Genomic DNA, 13,311 nt, shown 5'->3' with positions numbered 1-13,311 from the left:
GTGGTTATTTTGAAAAAGTTTACTTAAATGTTACATTAAAAATATCAAACCTGGAAAGCTGTTAACATTCTTCTATCTAGCCCATTTATTAAAGAACTGACCCAAACAAATCACAAAAGATTCACATTTGAGCCAGCAAGTTAGAGCTTAATTGTGGAATTATTTACACTAAATTGTGATTCGTCTTCTATCTGTCATTTATTTGCATACTGAATTGTGATTGGAATTTTGTTGAACACATTTTATTATACACTGTAGGCTTCTGTCAAACTGTTGCTGCAGCTGACTGTTTTGTCTTAATGACGACTTTAGTCAGAGCTATGGTGTGCTTTTCTCCTGGAATGAGAGGTGCTGTTGTGCTTGTGTGCATACGGGTTCGAATCCACCCTGGGTCATATCCCAGTCCTCTCTTTTTTCACTGTACACGTAATACGAAAGATGTATATTTTTTACCTTTTTAACTTCTAAATGTTAAAATATTTGGAAATTGATGGAAATTCATTGATTAAAAGGGTGAAAACTATCACATAGCCTAATATTATGCAATATGTTATTGGTGATCTGTAGAGGCAAACAAATATGAAAATCTATCATATAGCCTATATGTATGTTATTGGGTCTAAATGAATGAAATCGAAAGAAAAAGCGACTAATTATTTTTTTTATAATTATGTTTATTTAATTTTCATTATAATACAAATATAACAAGACATCACACACAAAAAAAATAATAATAAAAAAATAAAATAAATAAAGGAACACCAATAGCTCAGATTTGTATATAAAACAGGACTACACCATAATAAAACAAATTAGAGAATAAAAACAAAACAATAACATATTTCAAAAAGATGCAGAAGAGGATAAAGGTCCAGAGAGTTAAACAATTACAAAATTCCGTGTTATATAATAGGGCAAAGATGAGTTTCCAAATAGTCCAGATAGGGTCCAGACTATAAAACTGGCATGTTCTAATACATAGGCAAGTAAGACGCTCCAAGGTAATCAACTCAAAAATAACCTTATGCCAACCTTTAAGAGATGGAGATTTTTTCTGGCAGCAAAGGATATAATATTATACAATTTATTATTAGCAGATAATCGACTTTTATAACTTCAAAATTAAAATCTCTAGGCATTTTGACATTAAAGTTATTAGAAGTTATTAGAAATATCTAGTTCCTAGTAGCCTATTAGTTACCATAAATAAAACAAAATCACAAAGTGATTTAACAAGTAATAATAAACTACCTTTTGGCAGATGCTTACCATTTCAGACTTACGCAAGGGAAAGAGGTTACAGGTCTTGCTTTCCGGATACAATCGGATTTTTTCGGCCTCTTGCCTCCATTTTGTACCGACTGACTCCGGGATTTCCGGGATTTCGTAGAACTGGGTTCGCTGAAGTCCAGCGGTCCGCCGTTGAACAATATCGCCCTCGATCAGTGGGCAGCAATGTTAATAGCAACAAGCGACCCGGTTTCGTGAATCTTTGACTTTCGGGCTTTCATTTCACACTGTGAACTGTTTGGAATAAGTTTGCAGAGTTGGCATTAACCAGCCTTCAGAATGACAGCGGACCACAGTAAACTCTCGCTCGACTAGTTAACATTAACAGTTACTTAGTTAACGTTACCAGTTTTATTCGGTGGCCGATCAGACAGCGGATCATCGGCGAAAGAGCACCCAGTTACTGTTTAACATTAATGTTGTTTGGGACAGGATCTCACACCGCACACGACAGGTAAGCTTTGCCAACGTCTTTATAGCCGGAAGAGCTGTGAACGTATCAAGTTAACCTATTTGTTATTGTTATGACATGTTTTAATGGATACACAAGTTATTTAGCGCTAAGGGTTTGCATGGTTTTACTGGTGTTGTTTTTGTTAATCAACGAGTCGTTCAGACAGGTTTTGTGAACAGGTTCAACGATTCATTGAAATGATTCGTTTCAAAATAAACTTTTGTTTACAAATCTCCATCATTTGTGTGTTGTTCAGAACATCGTTAGTCGCTCAAATGTTTTGGTTTTGCCCAATACATACATACATATAAGCGGTTAAACCTGTATCACGACTGTTAAGGATCCTGTATGGGATGACAGGTATCGTCGCTTCGGTCTGTGTGCACACGCACAGTTTAAATATTTGTTGACTCAGATGATCATGTTTGCAACATTATACACAACATTTTCACAATCTGGTTTGACCTGCTCCGACCTCCATTATTTTTTTTCATTCTTTTTGCTCTGAAATTATTTTAAATCTATAAACACATTGGTCTGACATGACAGCAGTTTATGATACTGACCTTAAATAGTAAGCTATAGGCTATTCTTCAAAAATGGTATCTTTATCTGTATTACATGCTTTTAGAAACATGTAAAGCCTAACATATGAAATATCAGTCTAATAATAGTCTTTTAAACGAACCTTTAGACAAAATCTAAAACAAATAAAAATAAAATAAAATTGAATATGCTGTTTAGAGTATGTTTTGTATCATATTTGATACATCAGGTTTTTATGGCCTATATGATATGTTGAGAATATAGAGCTCATACTCGAATGAAAAAACACCTCAAGAGGCCTAAAATTTGAAAAAAGAAAAAAATAAATTTTCATAGCTTGTTATAACTTGTAATGTAAATCTTTATAACAGTATAACAGACTACTAACATAAAATGCATATAAATATCAGTTGTCACTCTATATCTCCCAATAAATATGGTTAAGATTGTATTTAAATGCTTTATGATCAAAGCTCTGTAGTTTTTAATTATTTGGGTGCAAAACATATAATGCAATGCAATGCAATACAATAACGATTGAGAGATGTACAAATAAACATTCCTCAAAAGCCTGATGTATTGTATTTGTCTCTCACATTTAACTTTTTTTTTTCCAGAAAAATTATGTATGGATAATCAAGTAAACCTAAGTTGCTTCAGTCCAGTAAATGTTCATTTTGAAATATATTTTTACGTTTACATTATAAAAATCATTAAAGATTTCACAAGAAAAAGACATCCACGATCTGAAGGAGGAATTATACTAGAAGGCCTTTTACTTGCTAAAAAAGTATCGATCAGAGGACAGAAGGCATGTAGATTATGTTTTTCATCAATTTTGACCATGTTGATAATTTAGAGGCCTTCGAAATTCATTTATCAAAATAGATACTGTAGGTTTTATTAAGCGGGTCATGAGATTATTTCCAGCTGCCAAGTAAAAATGTACCATTGAAATCAAGTCTGCACTTTTTATATATAGCCTGGTTTATTATGAGTCTAGTAAAAATAGTTGTGGATGTAATTTGTCTCACAAAATGTTACTGGTGGGAATAAATGACAGCCTTATTTGACACCAGGCATTGTTTTTGTGGTCCTGATCAAATTTAGTCAGCTGTCAGTTTGAGCGCAGGAACTTTAAAGATTAAACTCCAACCTCCTTACACGTTTCACGTCTACTTTTATGCGTATCATTAATCACGAACATTTTCTTGCAACAGCTTGGTGTAATAAACAAGGCCTCTGACAGATTTGGTATGGCTGATTAGAGAGAGAAACTCGCCTGCCTGTTTTGGCCTGTTATGTGAAGAATGCTAAGCTTATTTTTCTAGATTGACTATGTTTTGTGGTGTATTTAATGCTTTTAAAATTTTAATAGGTTGTTTCTTGTAAGATGAAACTCTCAGGTTGTATTTACCACATTTTGGGCAGTTTGCCTTCTTCTCTTTGTAGAAACTGTGTATTTGTTTGCCTCTACAGGTCACCAGGTTTGCTTAGTAGAGGCTGGTTTATTTCTTTATTGCAGTATCCATGTGTTGTCGGTCACATGTAAATTTCAGGAATCAACCCATAATATATATATATTTTTTTAGTTTATTAGGTTTGTGTGCTACCTTTGTAGTTTAATTCATTCATGTTCATAGACAAGGCCATGATGAAATAGAGCAGCGACAGGCGTTTCAAATACAGTGTTTAATAGTTTGAATGTAAATAAGATGAGCCATTCATGTCATTAGCATACAGGTTTTATTCAGTGTTTGCCACAATCCCCATGCTTCACCCATTTCCACACTCTCTCGCTTTCCATAAGTCGTTGTGTGACTGCAGATCCTGCTTAGCGACATTCCGGTTAGTCCTGCTGCAGTTTTGTATCTGTGGACTTGTGCTAGCACTTCTGACTGAACTGGGAACGTTTCTGGAGTTCCATACTGGAAGGAAGATTAATGGGGGGAAAAATATGTATTTTTAATTTTGTTTTATTCTATATTAACTTTCTATAGTTTGCTGCCCACTGCTGAGTAGATCCTGGAAGTTTCAGGTGGTTTGAGAGGTACTGTGACGCTACGTTGATGAAGTTAACCACTAATGAATGTCACTGTGATGAGTCATGTTTTTAACTTTTAAAGGATTATTTTAGCGACAACCGTCTTTTTATTCATCTTTTCTATTTATATCTGAAGTCTGATGGCTGTAATTCTTTCACCTTGCAGAGTTTTTGTGAGGATACCGAGTGCAGAAGATTGAGGTGACTTGACGTCTCCCAAAATTCACCAGGATGCCGATTCCTCCTCCTCCCCCTCCGCCTGGACCTCCACCACCCCCCAGCTTTAGCCAGGTCAGTGTAAAGCGAAGAGCGTTCTCGCTGAGACGAATGCAGCAGGTTTTTTTTTTTCCATTTTTTATTTTTTTTTCCACAGATTTTAAAGCCGCCTCTCCTTACTTAATTGATAGGGGTGTAACGATACCTTAATTTCACAATTCGATACATATCACGATACTGAACTCACGATACGATATTATTGCGATACTTCAAGACATATAATAAAAGGTTAAGAAAAAATGTACTGTTGATTAAATGCTAAATTTGATATAACATTGTGGGTGTAAATGAATAGGCTTGGACAATGGTGACACCAGAATAAATATATTCATGATTCTGAACCTGAAAATACAGAATTATTTTTGACGAATATGCTTGCACTCTGTCACTGTCTATATATTTTTAAAATAATGTAGGCCACTTTTTACTGGTAACATAACACTTATAACATAAGCATTATCAGGACCCACTAATATTCCCACATTATTATACATTATATTCAACATAATATATTGTAGTTTAATGTAGTACTGACTCTTAATGTAGTACTGGGTGAACTATCCATGATACATATTGTCACTATCCACGATACATATTGTTGCATTTTTGTATTGTGATATATTGTGACACGATATATTGTTACACCCCTATTAATTGAGTTCTTTTTTGCTGCTTATTGCGCTTAAACAGCCATATACACGTAAAATAATTCCTGAGTATTCAGGTAAACACAGACAGTGGAAAATGTCTGTGTTTTTGAAAATTGAAAATTTTTCCAGCTTGATTATGGAAAAAATCATAATCGCGATTATTTTGGTCAGTATTGAAATCACAATTATGTAACACGATTATTTCACATGACTTTGGGAACGTGTTGCATTTATTAAAAAGACACCTTTCAACAATTCTTAAAAAATCGAAATTTGAAAAATCAAAATTTGTTATGGATGCCTGGGTTACGGAGGATGTTAAGGGGGTTGTGGGTTGCTGTTTCTGTTTCTTTATTGTCATAGGTCACTGTTTAATTTTCAAGTGGTTAAACAAATTATTGATGTTCCCTTGCGTTGCAGCCACTACCATGTAGTAAATCTTGCACGTAGCATGTTTCTGCTCGTCGTCGGATTCCTCGAAGCCAAACTGTTCCCAGACAGCATAGTTGGTTTTGCCTTTTTTGCTCACCAAACACTACTGTGGCCGCCCTCCTTCTGCCATCTTTACATTTTGTTTTTAAATTCCAGCGGATGATATGCACACGACTTGCCTCCTGGACTGTATAGGCTGAGAGAGTTTATGGCTTCGGGAGGGGCGGATGTGCGCGTGTCATTCAGAACACAAGACAAAATAAGAGTGGTCTTGCAAAACAGAACATGGCAAAATAATCGTTTTTACTCGATTGTACTATTTTGGTGATCAGTGGGAGCCGAAATCGAAATTTAATTAATTGCACAGCCCTAACAGTCAGTTATATTTTAAGTGATTGTAAACAGTTGAGAAATAAAATGCATGTGTTACAGTATTATACCAGGTCTTAAAGTGACGGCAGCCTAATATACCGGCTGCTAAATAATGAGATAATATAAAAAATATCTGGCAGTTTTTACCGATGGTATCGATGTCAAAATTGCTGCTAGTAACTTTGGAAAACCACTAGCCACAGTGGCTGGAGTGCAAAAAAGTTAACGTCAAGCCCTGCCTGTGAGTGTAAAAATGTACAAAGGTTTAATTCAGAAATGTCATTATGTAAAGGCCATTATTTTACCAAAAAAAAAAATATTATCATGTTTTTGGAGTTTGGAGAGTGACACCACACAAGGCTGAACTATCCTTGTCATAAAAGTCTGCAGAGGTCCTCTCTATTATATTATTTCCAGTTTTATGATTTGTATGTATGTTTCTGCATGTTGGTCAACCACATGACTTTCATTTGGTGGACATTTAAAAAAATATATATATATATTAATAAGCAGTGAAGCATTGTTTTGTTACTGTAAAACAAAAAGTAAATGTAATAAAAAATAATGTATTTTTTTATTATAACCCTTAAATTGTTTTATTTTATCCCCCACTTAAAGTATTGTAAATGAATACATTTTAATTCAGAAATGACCAACAAATTTCAGCATAGAAATTGAAGTCAACGAATTCAAGTCAATTTTAATATATAATATTTAATAAATTAATAGATCTATTTTGCAACATACAAATGTGTTTACGTTCAGGCGAACACCGCAACTCCGAAACTCAATCAAAATGATGCGAAAGGAAGAGGAGCTCTGCTGTCAGACATCTGCAAAGGCGCCAAACTGAAGAAGACCGGTCCGGTCAATGACAGAAGTGCACCGATCATTGAAAGTAAGTCAGCTGTGTGCTTTTATGCTGAAAATACAGTTAATGTTTGACATGACCTGCTTAACAATTTTTTTTTGGCAGAGCCTGGAGGTCGAAGTGGCAGTGGTGGTGGTGGTGGCGGAGGTGGGGGTGGAGGTAGTGGAGGATTTGGAGGTGGTTCTGGGCCGAAGGCTATGGGAGGGTTGTTCAGTGGAGGAGTGCCTAAACTACGACCAGTCGGAGGTAAGTTCCCCTTTTACACCAAGTACTTCAATAGCCGCTTTCCTAGAACTATTGGCTAAAGTACCCGGATGTCGGCGTGTTCGCACCGCAGGAACTAGGAACAATTTTAGTTCTAGGAACTCTATTTGGAGGAACTAATTTAGCTCCTACTTCATACCAGCACTATAGGAACTACTCGTGACGTTAGTGTACACTGATGACCGAAAAAAAAAAACGGCTAATGATAGGTTGTTATTAGCCGCTTTCCGACCGAGTAGTTACAGGAACTTAGTTATAGGAACTGTCCACTTCTAAACAGTTCTATGAACTACTCTCCCCCAAACTCGGTTTTACTGTTTGCGTTCGCACTGGCCAAGTGGCCATAGGAACTGGTAGGAGGGGTAAGGGAGTGACGCAAGCACGGTGACTTTTATTTTGACGGCGCGACGGACCTTTATTTTGGCGGCGCTGAGAAGAACGCCAGAGCAAAAACTATGCTCGCATTCTCTGTGTTTATTAGTTAGCGTTAGCGATCTGTCTAACAGTACTGTTTAATATGTTATTAGATAGAACTGTTATAGAAAGTAGACAGTATATGAAAAAAAGGTTATTAGCCTATGCCGTGTGGTTGATGTCCAGTGTTGCTAGCTGGGCAGATAAACATAATCATGTTTGGCTTGGTCCCCTCAAAGTTGCGTTGGATTTTCTCGTCAGCATAAAGGTTTAGAGACCCATCTATCACTGTTTTCCATGTTTGTATAGTTAGTTTATGGAGTAAATATATAGGCTATAATCTGTGTGTTTACATTCTAGCTGTTTTAAAAATGGCGGGTGCTGGTGTTTCGCGTGCATTCGGTCAATCAGTGTACACTAACGTCACGGGTAGTTCCTATAGTGCTGGTTTAGACCCTACTCTGAAGTAGGACCTAAATTAGTTCCTCCAAATGGAGTTCCTAGAACTAAAATCGTTCCTAGTTCCTGCGGTGCAAACACGCCGACATCCGGGTACTTTAGCCAATAGTTCTAGGAACTGTGAAAAGGTTCCTCCAATCGGAAAGCGGCTATCATCTCCAAATGTTTTTTAATGTGTCTCCACAGACAGCTCTGTAGGACGGTCAGCGTTGCGGCCGCCTGGCTCTCGCCCTGCAGTACCTCGTGTTCCGAGTCATTCTGAAGCGGACGGCTCCAGTCGTGGTGATGGAGGTCGCTCCTCACCTCCTGAACAACCACGAAACCAACGTCCCAGCCTGCCAGATGTCTCCAAACAATCTGCTGCCAGCAGCTCCGCAAAACCCACCAACTCCGCTCCCCCTCCACCCCCGCCATTCAATCGCGGGGGCAACCGCGGACCCTCAGCCCAACCGAGTTCTGGGGCACATAGTCGTGAGAAACCCCTTCCACCACCACCACTTGCAAGCAAGGGGCCTCCACCATCTCCATCTCCATCTTCTGCTCGCGATGGGCCCCCTAAACATCTCCCTGTTTCATCTCGCTCCTCTTCATCCTCCTCCTCTTCTTCAAACGCACCCCCACCCCCTCCTCCTTATCGTCAGCCGCCGTCTGCGAATGGAGACCCTGCCCCGGAGTTGCCGCAGAGGCGAAACTCGCTGAACAAGAGAGGCCATGCCAATGCTAACGTCCGTGGCCAGGCTCCTCCTCCTCCACCGCCTGCCCAGCAGAACAGACGACCCCCACCACCAGTACGCGATCCAGTGGGCCGTAGCACAGGTAAAAAAAGTTTGAAGCGGTTTAGGTCACCTCAACATGTAGTCTCACTAATGAGTGCCTTCCCTGTCGGTTCCTGAAGGATTTTTCCCATTTATCTTTTTTCATCCTAGGGATTTAAAAAACAAAAACAAATCGCTAAACAGTTATAAGCCATGAACCAAACCAACTTGCTACGAGATGAATCGCATCAATACAAACTTAGATTTGAAGCAACAAAGTATTTGAAAATCTGACAAAAAGATAAGACTATGTGCTTAACAACTTTAATGAGGAAAAGAACTACAATCCCATGAAGCATTTTCAACGACACTATTGAAAAAAAAAAAAACCCTATAGATAAATATAAAACTATTGATTTAAAGATGTTGATTATGTAAACAATACATTTTAAAGTTTAAAGAGCGTAGGGAGTTTAACTCGATAAAGTCATTTGCAGTGCTTAATGGGAGTGGACGGACACTAAATTGTTTCGTTTGGTGCGATTTGTTTGTTTCTCTGCAGATGGGAAATGTAGTTTTTCACCAGGAATTTGTCTGTTAAACACAATATATACACAATATAAACACAAATAATTCAGCTGTTGAATATCGATATCGAGAGGTGGCTTGCTGCCTCTTGAACTTTACTACAACTGGTTTAATTCATAACCTGAGAAAATGACACACTGAACAGTGTACTGAGTTCAATTACCCAAATTTAATTACTGAAACTGAAAACTTTGGTTTTGGTAAAAGATCTATTTCGGTACATCACTACCGTCATGTTTTCATCCCATTTTACTTTTATTGTGTGGTAAAGAGCAGTGTAAATATTCTGCCAAATATCTCCTTTTGTGTTTCACCAAAAATCATACAGGGTAATGGTTACAAATGATGACAAAATGTATACCTTTAAATCAAGGATTTACTACAATATACATGTAGTATACATGATGTAGTCCTGTGAAATGTGGACATCGTTAAAAATGACTTGTTCATGCAGCTCCTCAGGTTCCTCCTCCTGTATCTCGCAATGGGGCTCGGGAAACGCCACCCCCTCCACCCCCTTACCGTGGCGGGCCACAAACGTCTTCTGAACCCCCTAGTAGAGTAAAGCCCCTCCCATCTCCTCTACGGGACGTCAGTCTTCAGGACACACATCTTTTCCTCCTCCCTCCTCCTCCACCTGTCCGGAACGGACATACGTCATCTGCCCCAAAGCACTTTTCTGGTGAGTTCCATCAAACAGATGATGTAACCTTTTATTGGAACATCAGCTCATTTCATTGTCTTAGTTGCTAATTTGTTTATTTGTAAGGGAGTATCTGTAGATCAGAACTTTGATTTCCAGCTAGTCTGCCATACTATCTGAAGTCTACTGTGCATCAGCACATGGGGAAAAAAAACTGCAGTCAAATGTCCTCCCAGTAATTCAAATGCAGCCTCTTATTTCCTCATTACACCCATCAACAAAGCCTTCTCAGAACACAGTCAGATAAGAATGTCAGATAAGTTGTCCTGAAAAATAAGGTCACCATTTTACCTTACAGTCAGATACTTACCAGTAATTTACAAAAAAACACGCTTTTAATGTTCCAGGCTTCCAGTAGACAGCTATAGTGCAAATGCAGGGTTTCCCGAACAGGGGGTTTTCAAATTCCTGGGGATTCGTGAATTGAAATCACTATATGGCTTAGGATGATTATCATTCAGTGTCTCTGTACGGTTCAGTTTACAGTAAATGATGTTTCTACACAAAATCCTATATCTGCATGTTGCTTATTTAATCAAAATAAAACGTTTACTAAAAAGATTAAATATTACACAAAAAAAGACTGGATTCTTGTGGTTGTATTAATTCACAATGGTAATGAATCCTTTCCTCACGGGTCAATTTGACCCCCATAAGGAGTGAATGGGGGGGGGGGGATTTTTTTATTTATTTTTGTCAAAAAACACAAATCTGCTACAATCCCCAACACACATATGCACGAATGAAGGGATTAGACTTTAGAATATCCCCAATGCAGAACCCATTCACATACATAGACACACGCACACACACACATAATAAATATATGTAATAAAATCAATTTAATTAAATTTTTTATTAAAAAAAAAAAGATATACTTTATTTTATATCTAAATAATATATATCTGAATGCGTAAATAGCCAATTTAAGTGTCAAATTGGAGTTTTGTTCCCATATTCCAGTTTATTTGCTCTATATATAATTACCATTAAAAAAAAACTATAGTCCCTTCTAGTGGCAAAAATCATAAAATGCAGATTAATGTAATTTGTTTTCCACTAGAGGTCAGCAGAGATGCTTAATGACTGAATGCCATGAATTATTATTGACGTGTTCACTAGAATTGGACTGGTCTTTTTTTTTTTCTTCGTCTTTTTTTGTGGAATAATGCATAAAAATATATGAAAGCTTGTTTCTGCCACAGAATAAAACATTTCAAAAGATAATTCTGACTTTTTATTGCGAAATTTTGTATAATGAAGTCGCAATTGCGTGTTATAAAGTCAGAATTGTGAGATATAAAGTCACAATTGTGAGATATAAAGTCAGAATTGCGAGTTATAGTCAGAATTGTGAAATATAAAGTCACAATTGTGAGATATAAAGTCGCAACTGAGAGATATAAAGTCAGAATTGTGAGATATAGTCGCAATTACCTTTTTTATTCAGTGGTGGAAACAAGCTTCCATAAAAATATGCTTATTTTCAATTAAAATAATAAAATGTAAGAATTTAGAGGTAAAATACCTATATATGATTTCTAGACACACAAAAAAAAAGTAGTGTAATTTTTAAGCTTCGGGTCATTTTGACCCCCTTGGCCTAAGGGGAGGTAGTGTTGCACCCTGGGGAGGGGAGGAGTAAAGTTAAACAATCCCCAGGTGGAGCACAAAATAGCTCAGTCATTGATTGCTAACGGTTTTATATGTTTCAAATGTCTCTTCTCAGATGATTTTGAGTCCAAGTTCAACTTCCACCCTATAGAGGACCTGCCTCCACCTGAAGAATATAGACACTTCCAGAAGATCTATCCCAGCAAAAACAACCAGGGTAAAGACCTGATGATACTTTGACCCACAGTTTTTCCATAAAGACAAACTTTTACAGATTTTGTTCTACACATTTCCTCACTATCTTCTCCTGCTTTAGGGAGAGGTGCTCCTCCGCTGCCTCCTGTCGGAGGAAGATGAACACCATTCAGGGAAGAGAAGGACCTAAAAAGATGACACGAACACACACAAATACGTACATGCTGTATACATTATATATTTAAGTGTGTTTGTCACACAAACGTTAATTACACATAAAAATACTCTAATAATGTGACATCTTTCTTAGGAAACACAATTAATAGCTACATGATCTCTGATCCAAACCACTCCAGAATGCTGTACCTCTAGACCTGAAAACACTGTGCAATATTCCTGTGCTGCCTATACAATGCACCTTCTGTTATTGTGTCTGATGACAGCGGCACAGCAAGAGTAGACAACTCCAGTTACCGTGAAGCTAGATGTGTACATTCCGCTTGTTACTTACAGCAACCAAAGTTTTTTATTCAATGAGATAATGTGTAGCACTTGTAGATTACTGATGTCTATGCATATCAGACGCAAAGTCTGTATTTCTCTGGACAATCATTTTATTGTCACTTTTTATCCTTACTTTAATTCTATTTTTTTGCTTTCCAAATCTATCAGGAATGAGGTCGTTTAAATTGCAAACGTGTTTGCTTACACTACAAAGGCTATGAAACAACCTCGTTGATTGTTCGGTCTGCGGTTGTGTTTTCCTGGTCACGCTACAGAATCATGGCCAATATTGTAAGTTTTAAGAGGAGATTTTTAAAAATATATCTTTTTTATTTTTATTGGCTCTATGTTGAATCTAAACTACTTTATAACTGACCAAATACACACTAAGTGCCAGCAGATCTGCGGAAGACTGTTTTTGAAACTGCCATCTTCTGGATCATCTGCACCCTTTTTCCGGCTGGGTACCGATGTTTCTGGGTCGTTTATAGATTGCCTTTTTCTTTTTTTTTTAACCTAAGCTAAATTTCAGGAAATAAATTTCAGTAGATTTTGTATAAAACACTACAGGTTTTTCTAATTGGCATTTTTTAATTGTGTTGCATTGTATAATATGTTATAAAGTGACCAAGTGTGTTAATAATGTTCAGGCACTTCTGGCTGTTAAGGATAAAAGCTACTATTGGGATTTGGTGACCAATCATTCTGACTTGTAAATGCCAATTAATCTGTTTCTGAATGTGTTAAAATTCATGTCAACATAATTGTGAAATAAAAGGTGGGAAAGGGAATTATAATTTGATTGTACTTCTTTTGCTGTTAGAGCGGTGTTGTGTTAGCGGCCCTTAAGTTAATAACTAATGATCTTCACGACATAAGT

General features: G+C 37.1%; 1 protein-coding gene across 1 annotated transcript; it reads left to right on the top strand.

The window, feature by feature from the left end:
* Window positions 1–1,603: 1,603 nt before the first annotated feature.
* wipf2a (WAS/WASL interacting protein family, member 2a) lies at window positions 1,604–13,228 on the top strand. The gene is given in 11 exon segments (XM_084100455.1): window positions 1,604–1,744; window positions 4,291–4,340; window positions 4,501–4,625; window positions 6,830–6,962; window positions 7,041–7,181; window positions 8,259–8,888; window positions 9,870–9,980; window positions 9,983–10,038; window positions 10,040–10,097; window positions 11,848–11,949; window positions 12,049–13,228. Coding segments are annotated over 9 exon segments (1,332 nt in total). The 5' UTR covers window positions 1,604–1,744; window positions 4,291–4,340; window positions 4,501–4,565; the 3' UTR covers window positions 12,090–13,228.
* The last annotated feature ends 83 nt before the right edge of the window (window positions 13,229–13,311 follow it).

The sequence above is a fragment of the Abramis brama genome (genome assembly GCF_963993115.1).
Source record: "Abramis brama genome assembly, chromosome: 23".
NCBI classification, from domain to species: domain Eukaryota; kingdom Metazoa; phylum Chordata; class Actinopteri; order Cypriniformes; family Leuciscidae; genus Abramis; species Abramis brama.
The sequence above is the reverse complement of the archived record's forward strand: the minus strand, read 5'-3'. Positions and strand labels throughout refer to the sequence as shown.